The 16411-nt window shown below is 38.5% G+C and overlaps 1 protein-coding gene across 2 annotated transcripts in view; it reads left to right on the plus strand.

Moving 5' to 3' along the window:
• The first annotated feature begins 6300 nt into the window (after positions 1-6300).
• The window catches only part of slc4a3 (solute carrier family 4 member 3), a 63397-nt gene continuing 53286 nt past the window's right edge, over positions 6301-16411 (plus strand). The window contains exons 1-3 of one of the 2 annotated variants that reach the window (XM_073854703.1): positions 6301-6542; positions 6856-7031; positions 9467-9687. In XM_073854703.1, the coding sequence (XP_073710804.1) occupies positions 6378-6542; positions 6856-7031; positions 9467-9687 (562 nt within the window). In that variant the 5' untranslated portion in view covers positions 6301-6377. Of the gene's footprint in view, positions 6543-6855; positions 7032-9466; positions 9688-15120; positions 16072-16411 lie in introns of those variants that run through there. The other variant, XM_055214684.2, reaches the window with a different exon arrangement.

The raw sequence follows: 16411 nt of genomic DNA on the forward strand, positions 1-16411 counted from the left end.
ATTAACTTGCAATAACAAAATTCTTAAGATTACATTTTCTGACTATCGGCTGATAGTGTGAATTCATATAATGACCATTAACTCTTATCGACCGATACCGATCATTAAGCCGAAAACATACCTCTACTTTTTACTCAATTTTCTTTGCATTATTTTAGCAAGAAAATTGGGAGGGTGGCTTTAGGTTGTGCACTACAATTACCCAACTTTTAAAACACTAAAGCAGGTTCACTTGATGTAAAAGCAGTAAAAACTCTGTGTATGTTATTGGTCATTTTTTCTGAAGTTTGATCTAAAACAATGGCATGCTCTTGACAGACTTTCATGAGAATCACCCACTAATTTGGTTCACACACATACTTACACAGCTGATACAGACGGAAACAGCCTCCTACAGCATCCCCAGGATCAGTCATCATCATCTGCCTTCTGCTTGAGATGTCTCAAAGACATCCGATGGCCTGTTCTTTCATTTAAAACTGGGATGTTTAATAATACAGCAGCATTCCCGGCATCCCCTCTGTGTCATTCTGGCTCAGTTCCATCCAGAGCAATTGATTTATATGGCATTTAAAAACCGTCTTTATTAGTGTGATGCTGTCAATAAGAGTACACACAGAGAGCCTGCAATACACTCAATCCTGTAATGAAATGTTGTGCAATTACAGTTGTATTTAGGTAAAACTGGGGTACACAAGCTACATTCATCACATCCCGGGAGTGGGTACCTAGTAATCATTGCTGGAATTGGCACCCTGTGCGAACAAAATGCAGGAACAGCGTGTAAGGGACCTGCTGGTCGTAGATCGACTACCCAGCAGATGAGATTGTACTCAAGAACATACTCTATCGTTTAGCTCCGGTGCAGATCAAAGTTTACGGATGTTAAATGTCTGCAAACCGGAATGAAGCGGTGATCAGGAAGCTCGTCACTATCCATGCGGATGCGCAAATTTTGGACGCGAATTTAAAATGGGACAGTATCCAATTGCCTGCTGAAAAGAGCCAGTTGATATTATTTATATCCTGACTCTGAGTAATTAACTTTCATGCTACATGAGTTCAGGTGGCCATTCAGCGTCTGGCGCTTGTTGGACTATTGACAGTGTTATTAATGGATGCAGTTCTGGTTGTTGATAGGGTGGCTGCTGGGTTGCTGTCGGCTTCTTGCTGAGAAGGTGACATTTAGCTGACTACAGGATGCCTTGTAGCCTGTCAGTACAGCTCTAATCCCACCCTCATTTACTCCCTGCTTTTTTTCAAAGCCTAGTACAATTCAACAGTGCTGTGATGCCAGGCAGTCAAACACCAGATGCATCTGATTCAAGTACGGTTTGTAATACAATGGTTGGTTATGTGCAGGCCACAATTCAAAATCTGCAGATTTTAATGTTCCCTGAATTGCCACTGATACCTCCGCAACGTGCCATATTGTCATTAAGTGTGTTACAAATAATGAGACATAAGTGATAAACATACCAAATGTGCTATGTTGTGCCGTGAGTGAACGCTAATGGAGAGGATCTGTTAGGGAAAACCATCTGGCCACATCTGCTCGAAAGGCATCTAGATTTGGCCTCAAGTGTTTTTGTCATAGTTCTGATGCACTTTAGTCTGATAATCTGTGTGCTTCTCTGCAGGTGTTTTAAATAAAAATATACTCGATACCAGCAGGTCAAGATGATGAGGAATGGGAGAAGGCCTTGTCTGTGGAGAGGTTTGGGGACATCATTACTGAATCTGCAATCAACGGCGCAGATAAAATGGGCCGCGCATACAATGAGAAAGACTTTGAGGGGTGTAAGTATAATGTGCATGAAATTCTCACCACCAATCGTACACATTTAAATCATGTGGGGCTGCGTCTGTGTCATCGCTTTCTGAAATCTGATAAATCATGACCCACATTTGTCATTTATTTATTTGGTGACAGTAGTGGGAGGTGTAAAACTATCTTGTGTCTTGACAGATTTCATGAGAATCACCCAGCTTTCGTTCACATGTCTGTGTACACAGTTTATCCACGATTGGGTCTCCTAATAGAAATCCTAAAATCATCAATCATCTGTTCTTATGCCTTTTGTAGATTTTTCTCAAGACATCTGAGGGTTTTCTAAGGAAAGAAATGGGATGAATATGTTTGCAGCAATTATTTTTTTATCTAAATCTGGCTTAGTTCTAAGATACTCTTCATATTAAAAAGAGCAAATTGATTTATCATTTGAGTGACCACAGGTCAAACTTTTGAACTGTGAGTGTTGGGGGTAACGCATTACACACAGAGAGCCTGCATTACTCGATCCTAATGAATATTACTTTATTTGAAGTAAATCGAGTAAAGGTACACAAGCATTACTTTATACATCCCGGGATGGGTACATATTAATATTGCTGAGTTGGCACTTTTTGCGAACAAAAGTAACAGCGAGTTACTTTTCAGTTTAATTTATTTGATCGTAAAAAAACGACCCACATGTACTGCATTAAACTGAACGTATAGTTATCGATTTACGCACTCTATGCGTGCAGCGCCTGAGCGGGAAAAATGTTTGCAGTCAACGAAATGGAAGACGGTGATCAGGCCAGAGCTTGTCATTTTCCATGCGGATGAAAATATGCAATTTCTGGAATGCATTAACAATTGTGAGAGATATCCAAGCCTTAGCCAAGTAAGAAAAAGTAACGCAAAAGTAACTTAAGCATTACTTTCCATGAAAAGTAACTAAGTAATGCAATTAGTTACTTTTTGGGGGAGTAACTTAAAGGCTTTCATGCTACATGTAGTTTTTCTACTTAAACTAATGGCCCTTTTCAATCTGGCGCTTGTTTGGACATGACAGTGTAATCTCACATTAATGGATGCACTTTGCTGGGTTTTGCTTTTACCTGCTGAAAAAAAGTATTATGTCGGCTTCTATGCTGAGAAGGTGCCGGGTCGGATTTGGCTGACTGAAATCCAGTGAGCCTTGTCAGCCTGCATGTACGCGCTATCCCGAGCCCTCTCGCCTCGTCTACTGACTTTGCACTTCAACAGGGACGACACTGCAACATGTACGTGCTGTGGTGACCTGCTCCAGACTTCAACACAAACTCCACATATTGTCTAAGAATTTTTTCTCCTTAGTGTTGCTGAAGCTCGTAAGGCCAAACGTCAATCGGATCAACTGTGCAGGCCACAAAAACACGATCTGCAGGGCATTTGAATTATGGACTGAAACCTCCGCAACGTGCCATATGTTTTAAGTGTGTATACAAATAATGAGATCCGGAGTTGGTGCTTTAGTTTTTTAGATGTTTCTATGTTTGCTAGCCGTGAGTGAACGCTTTAGCGATGTGGTTGTAGCCCAGCCGTCGTCGATCAATGGCGTAAAAACTGTGGACGCAAGTTTGTTTTGCATAGTTGTCGGATTTTTAAAAGTCTTTAAACCATCTGTACATTCTCTGACAGGTTGATGGAAGAACTGAAGATTATCGCCAGCAGGTCAAGATGACATGGACTTAGAAGGCGCTCTAAGCGAATCTGTGTGACGTCACTTTTTGTGAGACATCTAGTGGTGAGACTGTGAATCTGCAACCAACGGCTCATGGGCCGCGCATACAATGAGAAAGACTTTCGAACGTGTAAAGTACAAGCTGCGATGTAGCTGCCACAAGACAATACAAGTCATAGTTCTGAGGCAACGTAGTGATAAAACCCGCTCTATAGAGCAGTTTGTCCATTTAAAGGTACTGTGGAAACACGAAATGATGACTTCCCCTGTAAAAGGACCCGTCTGTGTCATGTAGAAATCTGATAAACGGCCCACATTTTCATTTACATTTGGTGACAGTAAAAACAATATCAGTTTATCTCGTGTGAGCCGAGGAGTCACATGTCTGTGTACTCCACGATTGGGTCTCCTAATAGAAATACGGCGTACCGCAGGGATCAGTTCTTAGGTCCTATTCTGTAATTTTTTTAAATAAAAATATGTTACCTCTGGGAGATGATTATCAGAAATCATAACATACAGTTTGCACAATGCTATGCAGATGACACACTAGCTTTACATCTCCTTCGCATCCTAGCGAAACACAGAAATGTTTCATTTAAGCGATCGGAGGATTTTCTGCATCAGCGATATAAGTGACTGGATGTCACATAACTTTCTTAAAAAATGCAATTGGGCAACACTTCTGATTGATAGACTAGGAGGACCAATAGTCTTGTTATCGATCCACCCGGAATCGCTACAAGACATAATACTCCGACAGATTACCTTTAAGTTGATCCCATAAACTTTTGATCGGCTGGCACTGTTGGGGGTAATTGCCATTACCTCCACGTGCATTAAGAATTTAGGTGTGATATTCGACAGCAGTTTATCCTTACGACAGCTCATATCTCCAATGTCTGCCTGAGCGGGAACAGCATTCTTCCACCTTAGAAATATCTCCAGATGAATACGCCATATGCTTGTCTGCATTTTTGCAGATGCAGAGAAGCTTATCCACGCAATTTTATGACCTCTAGAATGCAGACTATTGTAACCCGTTACTCGGAGGATGCCTCATGCCAAAACAGGTCAACAAGCTTCGGCTAACGTTCAAAACGTAACTTCTGCAAGCAGTTACTTACTCGAACTAAGTAAGTATGACCGCATAATGCCCAATTCTGGCATCTTTACACTGGCTACCAGTTACATATCGTATACAATTTAAAATATTACTAATCACCTACAAAGCCTTAAATGGCCTAGCAACCCTTATATCTTAGAGAATTATTATCAGAATACAATCCATCACGTGCATTGCGGTCACAAAATTCTGGCCTCTTAATTATCCTCTGAAAAAAAGTATCATGTGAAAGTGCCGGGTCTAAAGGATTTGGCAGATCCTTTGTCCTACCTTAGCATGCGCGCTAAGCTATGGAATGACTTTGCACTCAACCGACGTCCGAAAATCACTGCAGACAGTAGATAACTTTAACATCTAAGACTTAAAACTTTTCTCCAGACTTTAACAAGGCTTTCAAATAGTTGTTTTAACAATGGTACTTATCTCCTAATAGCTAGCTTGTAAGGCCAAACCTGAATCGGATCAATAAATAAATTACGATCGGCAGGGCATTTGAAATTATGGAGAAACCTTTTTTTTTTCCGCTTTTTTCGATTGAGTCTTAACTGCCAAAAACGGATCCGGCTGGTGCAATTTTGGCCTTTTTTCCCATGACCTGTAAAATAGTATGTCATACTAGAACCGTTTGCTTTAGCGTGTAGCATTAACGACGGCAGTGGGGCCTCAATGGCCTTAGTCAAAACTGTGGACGTGTTTGTTTTCATGTTGTCCGATTTCTAAAATCATCAACTATATGTAATACACTTAACCCCGCCAATGGCGAGATTTTCCTGTCCGGAATACCGAGCTGACTAAAACCACATTACTGTGTGACACTTCCGCAACTTTTCTATGTGAACGTATTGCCCCTACGCTAATAAGATTTTGTTTCTCTCTCCTTGTCTCGTCCTTAAAGATCGCTCTGAGGACGAGACAAACAGATCCGTCACAAAAAGTCGGCACACAACTGATCTACTAGCTGTTCTATCAACGTGCATTAAAGCTTTGATGCCTGACCAAATCATGAAAAACGCTGGCGCTTAATCTCCGCTTAATCTCCTTCCGTTTCAATGCTGTATATATATAGTATATACCTCCCAAGGGTCTTTAAACTTGTACATTCTGACAGTGATGGAAACTTTTTTATACTTCCCCGGACTTAAAGAAGCTCTAAGCGAATCTGTGTGACGTCACTTTTTGTGAGACTCCTAGGGGGTGACACTGTGAATTGCAACCCGGGGACGGCTCAGCCCCTCATTTTGGGCTTAACTTCTATACGTTAAACGATTAGTAATACGTATGGTAGCTTATAATGTCATAGTTATGAGGCAACGTAGCATAATTTAACTGCTTGTGCTATCGTTTATTCCATGTTGTGCTATCTGTGGAAACACGATTTTCTGTGCTTTTCACTGCATCTATCCTATGTAAAGGGACCCGCTGCTATGTAGATACAATTACGGCAAATTGTGAAAAGCGCTATATAAATAACAATTGACAGTTGAACTGAATTGAATTAAGGTCTTTACACCATTGATAATATAGTTATATTATATTGCAATTCTGTCAAGAGATCCACCTAAAAGTCCCACATTGCACCTTTAGATCTTCATTATTCAGCTTCACGAAATGTATGCTTTATTTTGCAAGAAACATGTTTGTAAAAATACAGTTTTGTTCCTCTCTCTTTATACACAGATCACCGACATACATTTCACCACACCCACCACCCACTGTCCACCCACCTCCCCCCACAGCGTTTCCGCAAGAGGGTGCTCAGTATGGACCGCAGACGAAAGAAAAAGAGGAAGAAAAAAAAGACGTCCGTACCTCCATCTGAGGTCACACCCACAATTCATGAGGTGGATGAAGAGGAGGCGGAGTCTGAGACTGAGGGGCAGTGCCAAACAACCACGCCTACTGAGCCATCTGAAGAGCTGACACAGGTGATTACATGTGATTGGCTCACACAATAGCATAGTTTGCATGCATTATTTAAGAAATATGTGACCCTGCCTGTATAAATCCAGCTTAGTCATTTTTTTGTGATTCATTGTTTTCTACATAAAATCATCCTACATAATGTGAAGAACAATCTGTAAAAATATAATCTTGATATCTTTAATATTGACTGAGTGAGACCATTTCACAGATTGTGTCAAAAGTGTCTATTTTACATATAAGTGAGTTTTTTGAAGATTATGTGTGTGTGATTTCGAGATAAGACATCAGATGGTGACAGTTGTTGTGATCTTACAGTGCAGTTTGGGAAGTGAAGAAGATTTGGTGGCCGACCTCCCTCTCACCATCTTTCATGTGGAGAGCGAGAGACCTCCTAACAGTGAAGAGACTCCACCCAGTCCTGCAAGAATAGAGGATCAAGAGGAAACACAAGAACCACCAGAGAGAAAAGAGGAGGAAGAGCTATCCAACAGGTATATCATCAATAATAAATATTAAAAAGATATTTATTTATTATAAAGAGAGAGAGAGAGAGAGAGAGAGAGAGAGAGAGAGAGAGAGAGAGAGAGAATTTTACATTTACATTATGCATTTGGCAGACGCTTTCATCCAAAGTGACTTACACTGCACTTCATTATTGAACCCACAACCTTTTGCCCTACTAATGCAATGCCAGCTGAGCTGCAGGAAAACCTATGAACACAAAACTTCAATACAATACATCATTGAACTGTGATGTTTGTTTTTACAGTATTGTCATGTATTTTTCAAATTCAAAACTCTATTGCTTTCATAAATGGTTGATAATATCTCCTTGGATCCTTTGCCCAATGTAATAAAGGCCCATATTTAATTTTGCATTTACATTTTTATTAGTAAGACAGATGATTTTGGACCAGTTTTAAGTTTTGACCCAAATATATGTGACCCATACCACAAAGCCAGTCATACACTGCAAAAAAAAAAATGATTTTTAAGAAAAAAATTCTTATATTTTTGTCCTGTTTTCAGTAAAAATATCTAAAAATTCTTAAATTAAGATGCTTTTTCTTGATGACCAAAACGACCCAAGAAAATAAGCCAATGGAAAATAAATCTTGAAAAACAAGCAAAACAATCTTGAGCATTTTTCTTAAACACTAAATTCAAGAAAAATTTGCTTACCCCATTGGGAGATTTTTTGCTTGTTTTATGCACAAAATCACTTAAATTTGATGTTTTGGGTCTAAAAACTAGACTTATTTTCTTGAGTCGTTTTGCTCATCAAGAAAATGCATTTGAATTTAAGAATTTTTGGATGTTTTTGCTGAAAACAAGACAGAAATACTTGGATTTTTTTATTGAAAATCCTTTTTTGCAGTGTTACACTTTGCAGTGTTACTTTCTTGCTCAATATTATTGTCTTGTTTTTTGTAGAAATATCTAAACATTCTTAAATTGAGATGTATTTTTTTGATGAGAAAAATGACCTTAGAAATTAAGTCTAGTTTTTAGATAAAAAAATATCAAATTTAAGTGAATTTGTGCTTAAAACAAGCAAAAATATCTGCCAATGGGGTGAGAAAAAATCTTAAAATAAGTTTACTTTTTTCTTAAACACTTCATTCAAGAAAAATTATATCACCCCATTGGCAGATATTTTTGCTTGTTTTAAGCACACATTGACTTTACTTGTATATTTTTTGTAAAAAAATAGACTTTTTTTCTTAGATCATTTAGCTCATCAGAGAGAGCATCCTACTTAAAGAAAGATAGTTTTTAAGATAGTTGTTTAGATAGTTGTCCTGAAAACAAGACAAAGATACTAAGTAAGAAAGTTTTTTGCAGTGAAGTCACAGGGGTATATTTTTAGCAATAGCCAACAATACATTGTACGGGTCAAAATGATAGATTTTTCTTTTATGCCCCGAATTAATTAGGATATTAAAAGGTCATGTGCCATGAAGATATTTTGTAAATTTACTACCATATATCATTATACCACGGGTCTGTTGAATGCTGTATTGTGATTGGCTGAGAAATGTTCCGTGGGTATGCATTAATTTCTGATAACTGCACACCTAACTTGTCAAATGTCTTTAAAATAGGCACCAGAGCAATGTTTGTGGTAACCTTGGAGGAATAATTGACTCCGGTCCTTTGAATTATTTGAAAATAATAAACACCCGCGCGGTGTAACGGCACTCTGCTACGCGTCGTGCTGCATTGCACCTTGAGCGTGCAGTATTTTCTTATCATTTAATGGCCCGTCGTCAATTATTCCTTACAAAATGTATTTATCATTAGTATTATGTGGTGCTAAGGACTTAATTTGGACAACTAAAGGCGATTTTCTCAATATTTAGATTTTTTTGCGCCCTCAGATTGCAGATTTTCAAAATCTGCCAAATATTGTCCTATACTAACAGACTATACATCAATGAAAACTTATTTATTAATAATATATAAATCTAAATAAAAAAAAATTGACCCTAATGACTGGTTTTGTGGTGCAGGGTCACACATATCACTTTTTTTGATGCAACAAAAATCTTTTGCCCTGCTCAAGCAGTCACAAAAAAACATGCAACTTTTTTTGCTGATGACTGGCAGTGTAATCTATAAATGTTGTACTGTATTGCCCTCTGCTGGGTAACTTGCTTCATGCAGTAACTATGTTATCTCTTGTTACCCATCTGTATAGAAATATTTGGTTATAAAGATCATTGTTTAAAATCAGTCATTTGGAATTTGCATGGCATGGCTTGGAAATAATAAGTAATATGCAATAACATAATCTTGCATGATTTGTGGACATTTTTATTGTGAAATATTTCATTAATAATACTCCCTCCACAATCACACCTGTGGGCTCCTAGAAGCATGACCAGGTTGTACAAGAGTATTGAAGTTGTAGTTTTCTTTACAGGTTTAACCCGTCTCCAGAACCTGCTAGTTTGACAACCCGAGCCTGGTTTCGTAGGAAGCCAGTCCACCGACTAGCTGGAGCTCAGCGGACCAGCTACGACCTGCGGGAACGCATCTGTATAGGCAGCATGACGGCAATGGAGACGGCCGTGTACCAGAAAGTACCTACGGATGAGGCGGAGGCTCAGATGCTAGCCAGTGCTGATCTGGATGACATGAAAAGTAAGTGAAGGGAAACTGAAGTGGATTTGATCATAACAGTATTTTGTCCCCTTTTACGTCACTTTCATTACATAGAAAAGAATAGTTCTTCTTTTGAAAAGAAAACGTAAACAAAATTTACATGATGGTAAGCAATGACACAGATGTTATTTTTGGGTTAACAAACTTCTTTTCGGCATGTGTCTCCCACTATGTTAACCCAGAGTTGTTTGTGGTGTCTTTGTAGGCGCGATGACTAAAGATTCAAGCAGACAGCTCTGATGTTTTTGCTGTTTTTCAGTCTTAATTGAGATCAATGCTGTAAACTAAATTAGATAAGCGTGTTTGATTTCATGTGTCTTTGGAGCCACACCAACATCTTTGTGTCACGCCTGTGCTTCATCTTGCTTTGACAGGCCAAAGCCAGTGGTCCCAAATTCTCATCAAAGTTTTTCTCTAGAGGAGGTTGCCCGATTTGTTTTGTGGACTGAAAGGTCTACGTTGTCAGGCCTCCTGCTGAGTTTGGGGGCGTTGGAGTATTTGTGTCCAAAATCGAATGTGTTTGTGGTGTATGGAAAAACAGCAGAAATATTGGCTGGGCATGGTCACACTTGGCCTGTTTTCCTCTCCTGTTCCAGTGGTTGTAAACAAGTCTTAGAGATGTACTGATGTGGTTTTGGATACCAGCGTGCTTCCTGTTGTTTTTACATTAATGAGTGTGTTTAATAAAGTAATCTCATCTAATAACAGGGTATGAAAGTCCAAGAATACGGCTGTACTTCTCCAGCAGTTTGGTACAGTCTTTGGCACACTTGGTTTATTAACAGTTAAACATTTTTTTTTTGTAGTGACAACACTGAGATATGTTTTTTTATCACAATTACTTGGACGAATCATATGTATTTGCTTAAGTACACATACAAATTATCAACACCTGTCCCAATGAATGCTTTAATTAAAACAATTAAATAAAAAATAATATAATAATATAATCACATGCATTTGCTTAAGCACACATGCTAATTTTCAACAAAATAATAAAAAATAATATAATACACATAATAACGGTAATAATAGCAGTAAAATTAATTATAGCAATACTGAAAATAAGTGTAATGCTACGTACACATCAAACGCGTAGCATCGCGTTGCTCGCTCTAGATTACTCGCGGGATTTAACTTTGTGTCATGCAAATTTTTTCTCTTGAGTTGAATATTTTCAAGTTGCGCGAAGGCGCGTTTGAGACGAATAACGCGTGTTTTCGCTGCAATCGCGCCGCCCAATTCGTGTAATTTTGCATCGCCCCGCGCGAGGACCGCCGGATTGCGTCTTTGCACTGACTTTGTATTTAATCTACTTGCGCAAATCTTTGAACTGGTGTTTGGTGTGTATGCCATATAAGGCAATTTTGTTTCTTAAAATAAGCAGATTTAACAGGATTGTACGAGGTGGCTAATACAATGTGAATCCTATAAACACATGCATATTAGAAATAAATATTTTTTGCTTTGGTGTGTGTGTGTGTGTGTGTGTGTGTGTGTGTGTGTGTGATTTTGGTTAGATGACAGTTGTAGATAATACAGTTTGACAAAAGTTTACACTTTGACAAAAGCACAATGTTTTGTTTTATTGCGACTGTATACAAATGAATGATGTCCCATATGAACAAAATGACAGAGTATGTATTGTTTTTAAGTTTCCACTGTTCAATCGAGTCGCACCTCTCTCTCTCTTCCACACACACACGCACGCGCACACACTCACATCACGTCTCTCTAACATTAGTTGCGCATTACGTTAATTTTTACGCAAGTTTTATTTATTTTTATATCGTGTATATTATATTATAATGTCACGTGTCCTGCTACTACTGGCACTTACAGGACATCTTGCTGATGTGACGTTAGCTCTGTCTGTCCCTCATTATAACCAGGCTGTGGATGCTCAGGCTCACGAATTCCAAGAATCCGTGGACCAATCACAGCTAGTAGCTAGTAGGCCGACTCTTCTTCCTCGTTTTTTTACATGTAGCATCAAATAACTGATCGTATTAGTGCCCCTGCTGTTGGCTGTTCATATTGTGTTATTAGACTTTTTTCCAGAACGCACAGATTACCAATCCGTCCCTGGGGGTGGGGAATCCTGGAGCGCCTCTGTCCTGCAGAGTTTAGTTCCAAACCTAAAAAACATACCTGAAAAACCAAATCAAAGTCTTCAGTATTACTTGGAAATGAAATGCAGGTGTGTTTGTTTAGGGTGGAACTAAACGCTGCAGGACAGTGGCCCTCCAGGACCCAGAATTCCCCACCCCTTCCATAGAAAAACATTTTTGGCTGAATGGTTCCATAAAGACCCTTTAACATCCGAAGAACCTTTCTTGTTATTTGTAGTGAAAAAAGATTATTTAGATTAAAGAAAGTTATGCAAGAAATTTGACTAAATGGTTCTTTGAGGAACCAAAAATGGTTCTCCTATGGCATCGCTGTGAAGAACCTTTCAAGCCCCTACAAGTTTAGCCCAATCAGACTTCAGAGGTCCTGATTGTCATGCAGTAAACTTTTGGATTGTTCAGTTTATTGTGGTAAATGCTAAAATATTTAATTCATTTTATTGAATCAAAAGATTCCAATTTTTACTTGCATTATCTTCATCTAATGGAGCTTGGACAAATTTAGCTGTATACTCTATTTTCATTAAAGATGAAGAGTAAAAGATGATTCCAGTGTTCCCATGTTTACTAGAAAGTTTCCCTTGTTGTAAAGTGTGTTTGTGGGGAGGGGTGTTTTAGTGATCTCCCATGCTCCATTTGCCCTCCCAGCTGTTCATTTGGGTTATGTGCAGTAATGTTTTAAGACATTGGACCAGCTGTACTCTCTCTGCTTTACTGATGCTGATGATCTTTGCAGATCTGAAGTTTAGTGCATTTTGACTTTGGCCTTTACGTTTTGAAAGATTGGAATCCATGACCTTTGCATATGGCAGATGCTTATGGCACACTCAAATATAAGAATTTATCCTTACCTAATAAATTTGCACAAGCTAACCAAAATTGGACAGTTGAAGACTGAAGAAAAATGTTGCCTGGTCTGATGAGTCTCGATTTCTGTTGAGACATTCAGATGGTAGAGTCAGAATTTGGTGTAAACAGAATAAGAACATGGATCCATCATGCCTTGTTATCACTGTGCAGGCTGGTGGTGGTGGTGTAATGGTGTGGGGGATGTTTTCTTGGCACACTTTAGGCCTCTTAGTGCCAATTGGGCATTGTTTAAATGGCCTACCTGAGCATTGTTTCTGACCATGTCCATCCCTTTATGACCACCATGTACCCATCCTCTGATGGCTACTTCCAGCAGGATATGCACCATGTCACAAAGCTCGAATCATTTCAAATTGGTTTTTTGAACACTGTACTAAAATGGCCCCCACAGTCACCAGATCTCAACCCAATAGAGCATCTTTGGGATGTGGTGGAACGGGAGCTTCGTGCCCTGGATGTGCATCCCACAAATCTCCATCAACTGCAAGATGCTATCCGTTCAATATGGGCCAACATTTCTAAAGAATGCTTTCAGCACCTTGTTGGATCAATGCCATGCAGATTTAAGGCCGTTCTGAAGGTGAAAGGGGGTCAAACACAGTATTAGTATGTGTTCCTAATATTCCTTTAGGTGAGTGTATATGTCTTAAATGTGTAGCACTGTGGAGCACAGCATTTCGTTTCTTTTGTATGTTTTACATATAGTGGACAGTTGAAAATGAATATAAGGCTGCTAACTCTGCAATATTTCATAAATGGTCCTGATGTTTACACCACATGTCAAACTGACATCTAGTAAGGCTTAATAGTTTATAAACCACCACATGAATGAATGCTAGTGGACTACAGCCAAGTGTTTTTCGTTGAGGGCTGCCACAGTTTTGGATGTGACCCCTTTGGCTGTAATTAACTGCACTGTTCAAATTGATTATCCCTTCCAAAGATCCGCCTGCGGGCCTTCCTGCTTTCTGAAAAGTGGAAGCATTGACTGCCGAGTTGCAATAAATTACAAACCAGGCCACCACGCTGGAAGAACCCACTAAATATAAAACCTAACTGGATCTAAGCTTGTGTTCACATGGTCATTAAATGCTATGTACATTTACATTCATGCGTTTGGCCAAAGTTACTTACAGTGCATTACAAGATGCACAATTTAATCAATTAGCAGCATGTTCCTTAGACTCGAACCTACAACCTTTTGCACTGGTAATGCATTCCTCTACTAATTGAGCCACATGTGTGACACCTTTGCTGGATATCAGCATATACGTCAACTGCTTCACTTACATAATGCATCTAATTGATTTTCTGTAGTGGTTTTTATTGAATAACCTTCTTGTATAGTTAGTCTAGTATAGTATACGGTGAAATGACAGCTATTGCTTGCTGGGTAGAAGTAAAATTATAGGTATATAGTGACCCTAGACCACAAAACCATCATGATTAGTAGCACGGTATAGCATTAGCAAACAAAATATAGTGAATGGGTCAAATTTAGGGCTGTCAAAAGATTAAACATGATTAATCGCATACAAAATAAAAGTTTGTATAATATATTTGTGTGTATATTGTGTGTAATTATTATGTATATATAAATACACACATACATGTTTACAGAAAAAAATATTTTTATACATTTGACAAATTTATGTATATTTTTTACATTTATATTAGTGCTGGGTAAAGATTAATCGTGATTAATCGCATATAAAATAAAAGTGATTATTGGCATAATATATGAGTGTGTGCTGTGTGTAATTATATATATATATATATATATATATATATATATATATATATATATATATATATATATATATATATATATATATATATATAAAATGCAAAAACAAGCTTTTTTGTTTGTGGTTAATCGTGATTAATCATTTGACAGCCCTAGTCAAAATAAGAGTTAGGGTTAGGACTAGTTTATTTTTTATTGTCATAAATTATTAGGATTTTAAGAAAAGATCATGTTCCATACCATAAAGATATTTTGTAAATTTTCTACCGTAAATATATCAAAAAATTTATTTATCATTAGTAATAGGACAACTTTAAAGCAAATTTTCTCAATATTTAGATTTTTTGCAAAGCTAAAATCAATGCAAAGCTTTTTAATTCAGCTCTAGGTCATGTATAAATCTCAATAAAAAAATTGACCCTTATGACTGGTTTTGTGGTCCAGGGTCACATATATGTAAAATTCAACAGTTTTGTATGTTGATTCAAAGCTGACATCATCTAAACTCACAGGGGTTTGCGTCATCTCTTCACAGGTGTTTGGACTGTCATGAAATTTTTTTATGCAATAAAATCTGGGATGCAGCTTTTTAATGATGATGGATGTAAAATCTTCAGATTTACAGGCTACTGAACACATGGTCGGTTGGTGTCTCAGCACCGGGCAGGTAACCGCTGGAGACGAGACGAGACAAGGTAGAGTTCTAGAAGCAGCCGTGGTTTCCATGGAGATCAGTCATGGGTAGACGGTACTGTGTAATGTGTGGCACCATGTTGAGGACTTTATCAGCATCGCTGTTGTTCTGGATGGAGATTTGCTGTCTGACAGACTGATGTAACAAGCTCTGGGCCTGCAATTTATCCCAGCGATGGGTGAAAAATCAGAGACAGTGTCATCGGCCCTCGTGCAACCACGGGATCAATCGTCAACGTCATGGAAACCAGAAAGGCAGCCAATAGGTTAGTGAGGGACCTAAAAAGTAGTTCAGTTGTATCAACATTTGTTTTGCCTATACGCAAGCAAACAGCAGGGAACACTGCAGCCGGCTCTTGATCCAAAAACGTCTCTGTGAACTATTGCTCACCCATTTCTAAACCCAGAGGCCGAGCATCGTTTCGCATCTTGACATCCAGGTGGATCTTACAGAGGCTTTAGTGTCCTGTTACAGAAATATTTCTTCTTTAGCAAAGCATTCCTTGTCAATTGGATTTGAAGATTCATTCTATAATTTTAGAAATGCGTGCTTCCCAAATCCACTGCAAAAACTCAGAAGACCGGACTTAAACCTGCCTGGGTGCACGCATTTATTTTGCATTAGTTTCATGTAGGTTTTTGAAGTTCAGCAGCGTTTACAAAATTGCGGCGTGGAAGAGGGTGAAATCCTGGATGATCCGGAGGTATCAGGTGTGGAGATGACAGACGTGGTAAAGGATAGAGACCGAAACGGCAGCTCGGGTGAAGAACTTTACACGGAGACAGGAAGGGGGCATCGTGGGGATCATCAGAACTTCAATATGGACAGTTTTGATGACTTTGAAGAGTTTGCGCTGGATTTTGATGATTATGACCTTCTGGAGTCTATCCACTCGCACCTTGGCTCTCCAGTTGAACCCATTCGTAAGTGCACTTAGAGTAAAAAGCTGGATGTGAGATAAATACTTTTTAGTTTTTCCAGATTTTAGTAGTTTTTTAAGCCAATGTCACAGCGACCTTCAGTTCGGTTTACACTTACAACATTTTCAGCTAAATTTCGCAATTGTCTCCTTATAAATTGTCTGCAATTTAGTTGAGGTTTGTAAATGCCAAATAGCTTTGAAGTGTGATTTTGGGGTTTTGTGCTGATATTTGCAACAGGCAGTTGTTTTATGGATAGTCCACTAGGTTTTTCCATTAGCATGACTGTGCTTATGACGTTGTAAATGGGGACTACATCCTCTATAGATCTTGTTCTCGTTTA

Source organism: Misgurnus anguillicaudatus, chromosome 17 (assembly GCF_027580225.2).
Source record: "Misgurnus anguillicaudatus chromosome 17, ASM2758022v2, whole genome shotgun sequence".
Taxonomy (NCBI): domain Eukaryota; kingdom Metazoa; phylum Chordata; class Actinopteri; order Cypriniformes; family Cobitidae; genus Misgurnus; species Misgurnus anguillicaudatus.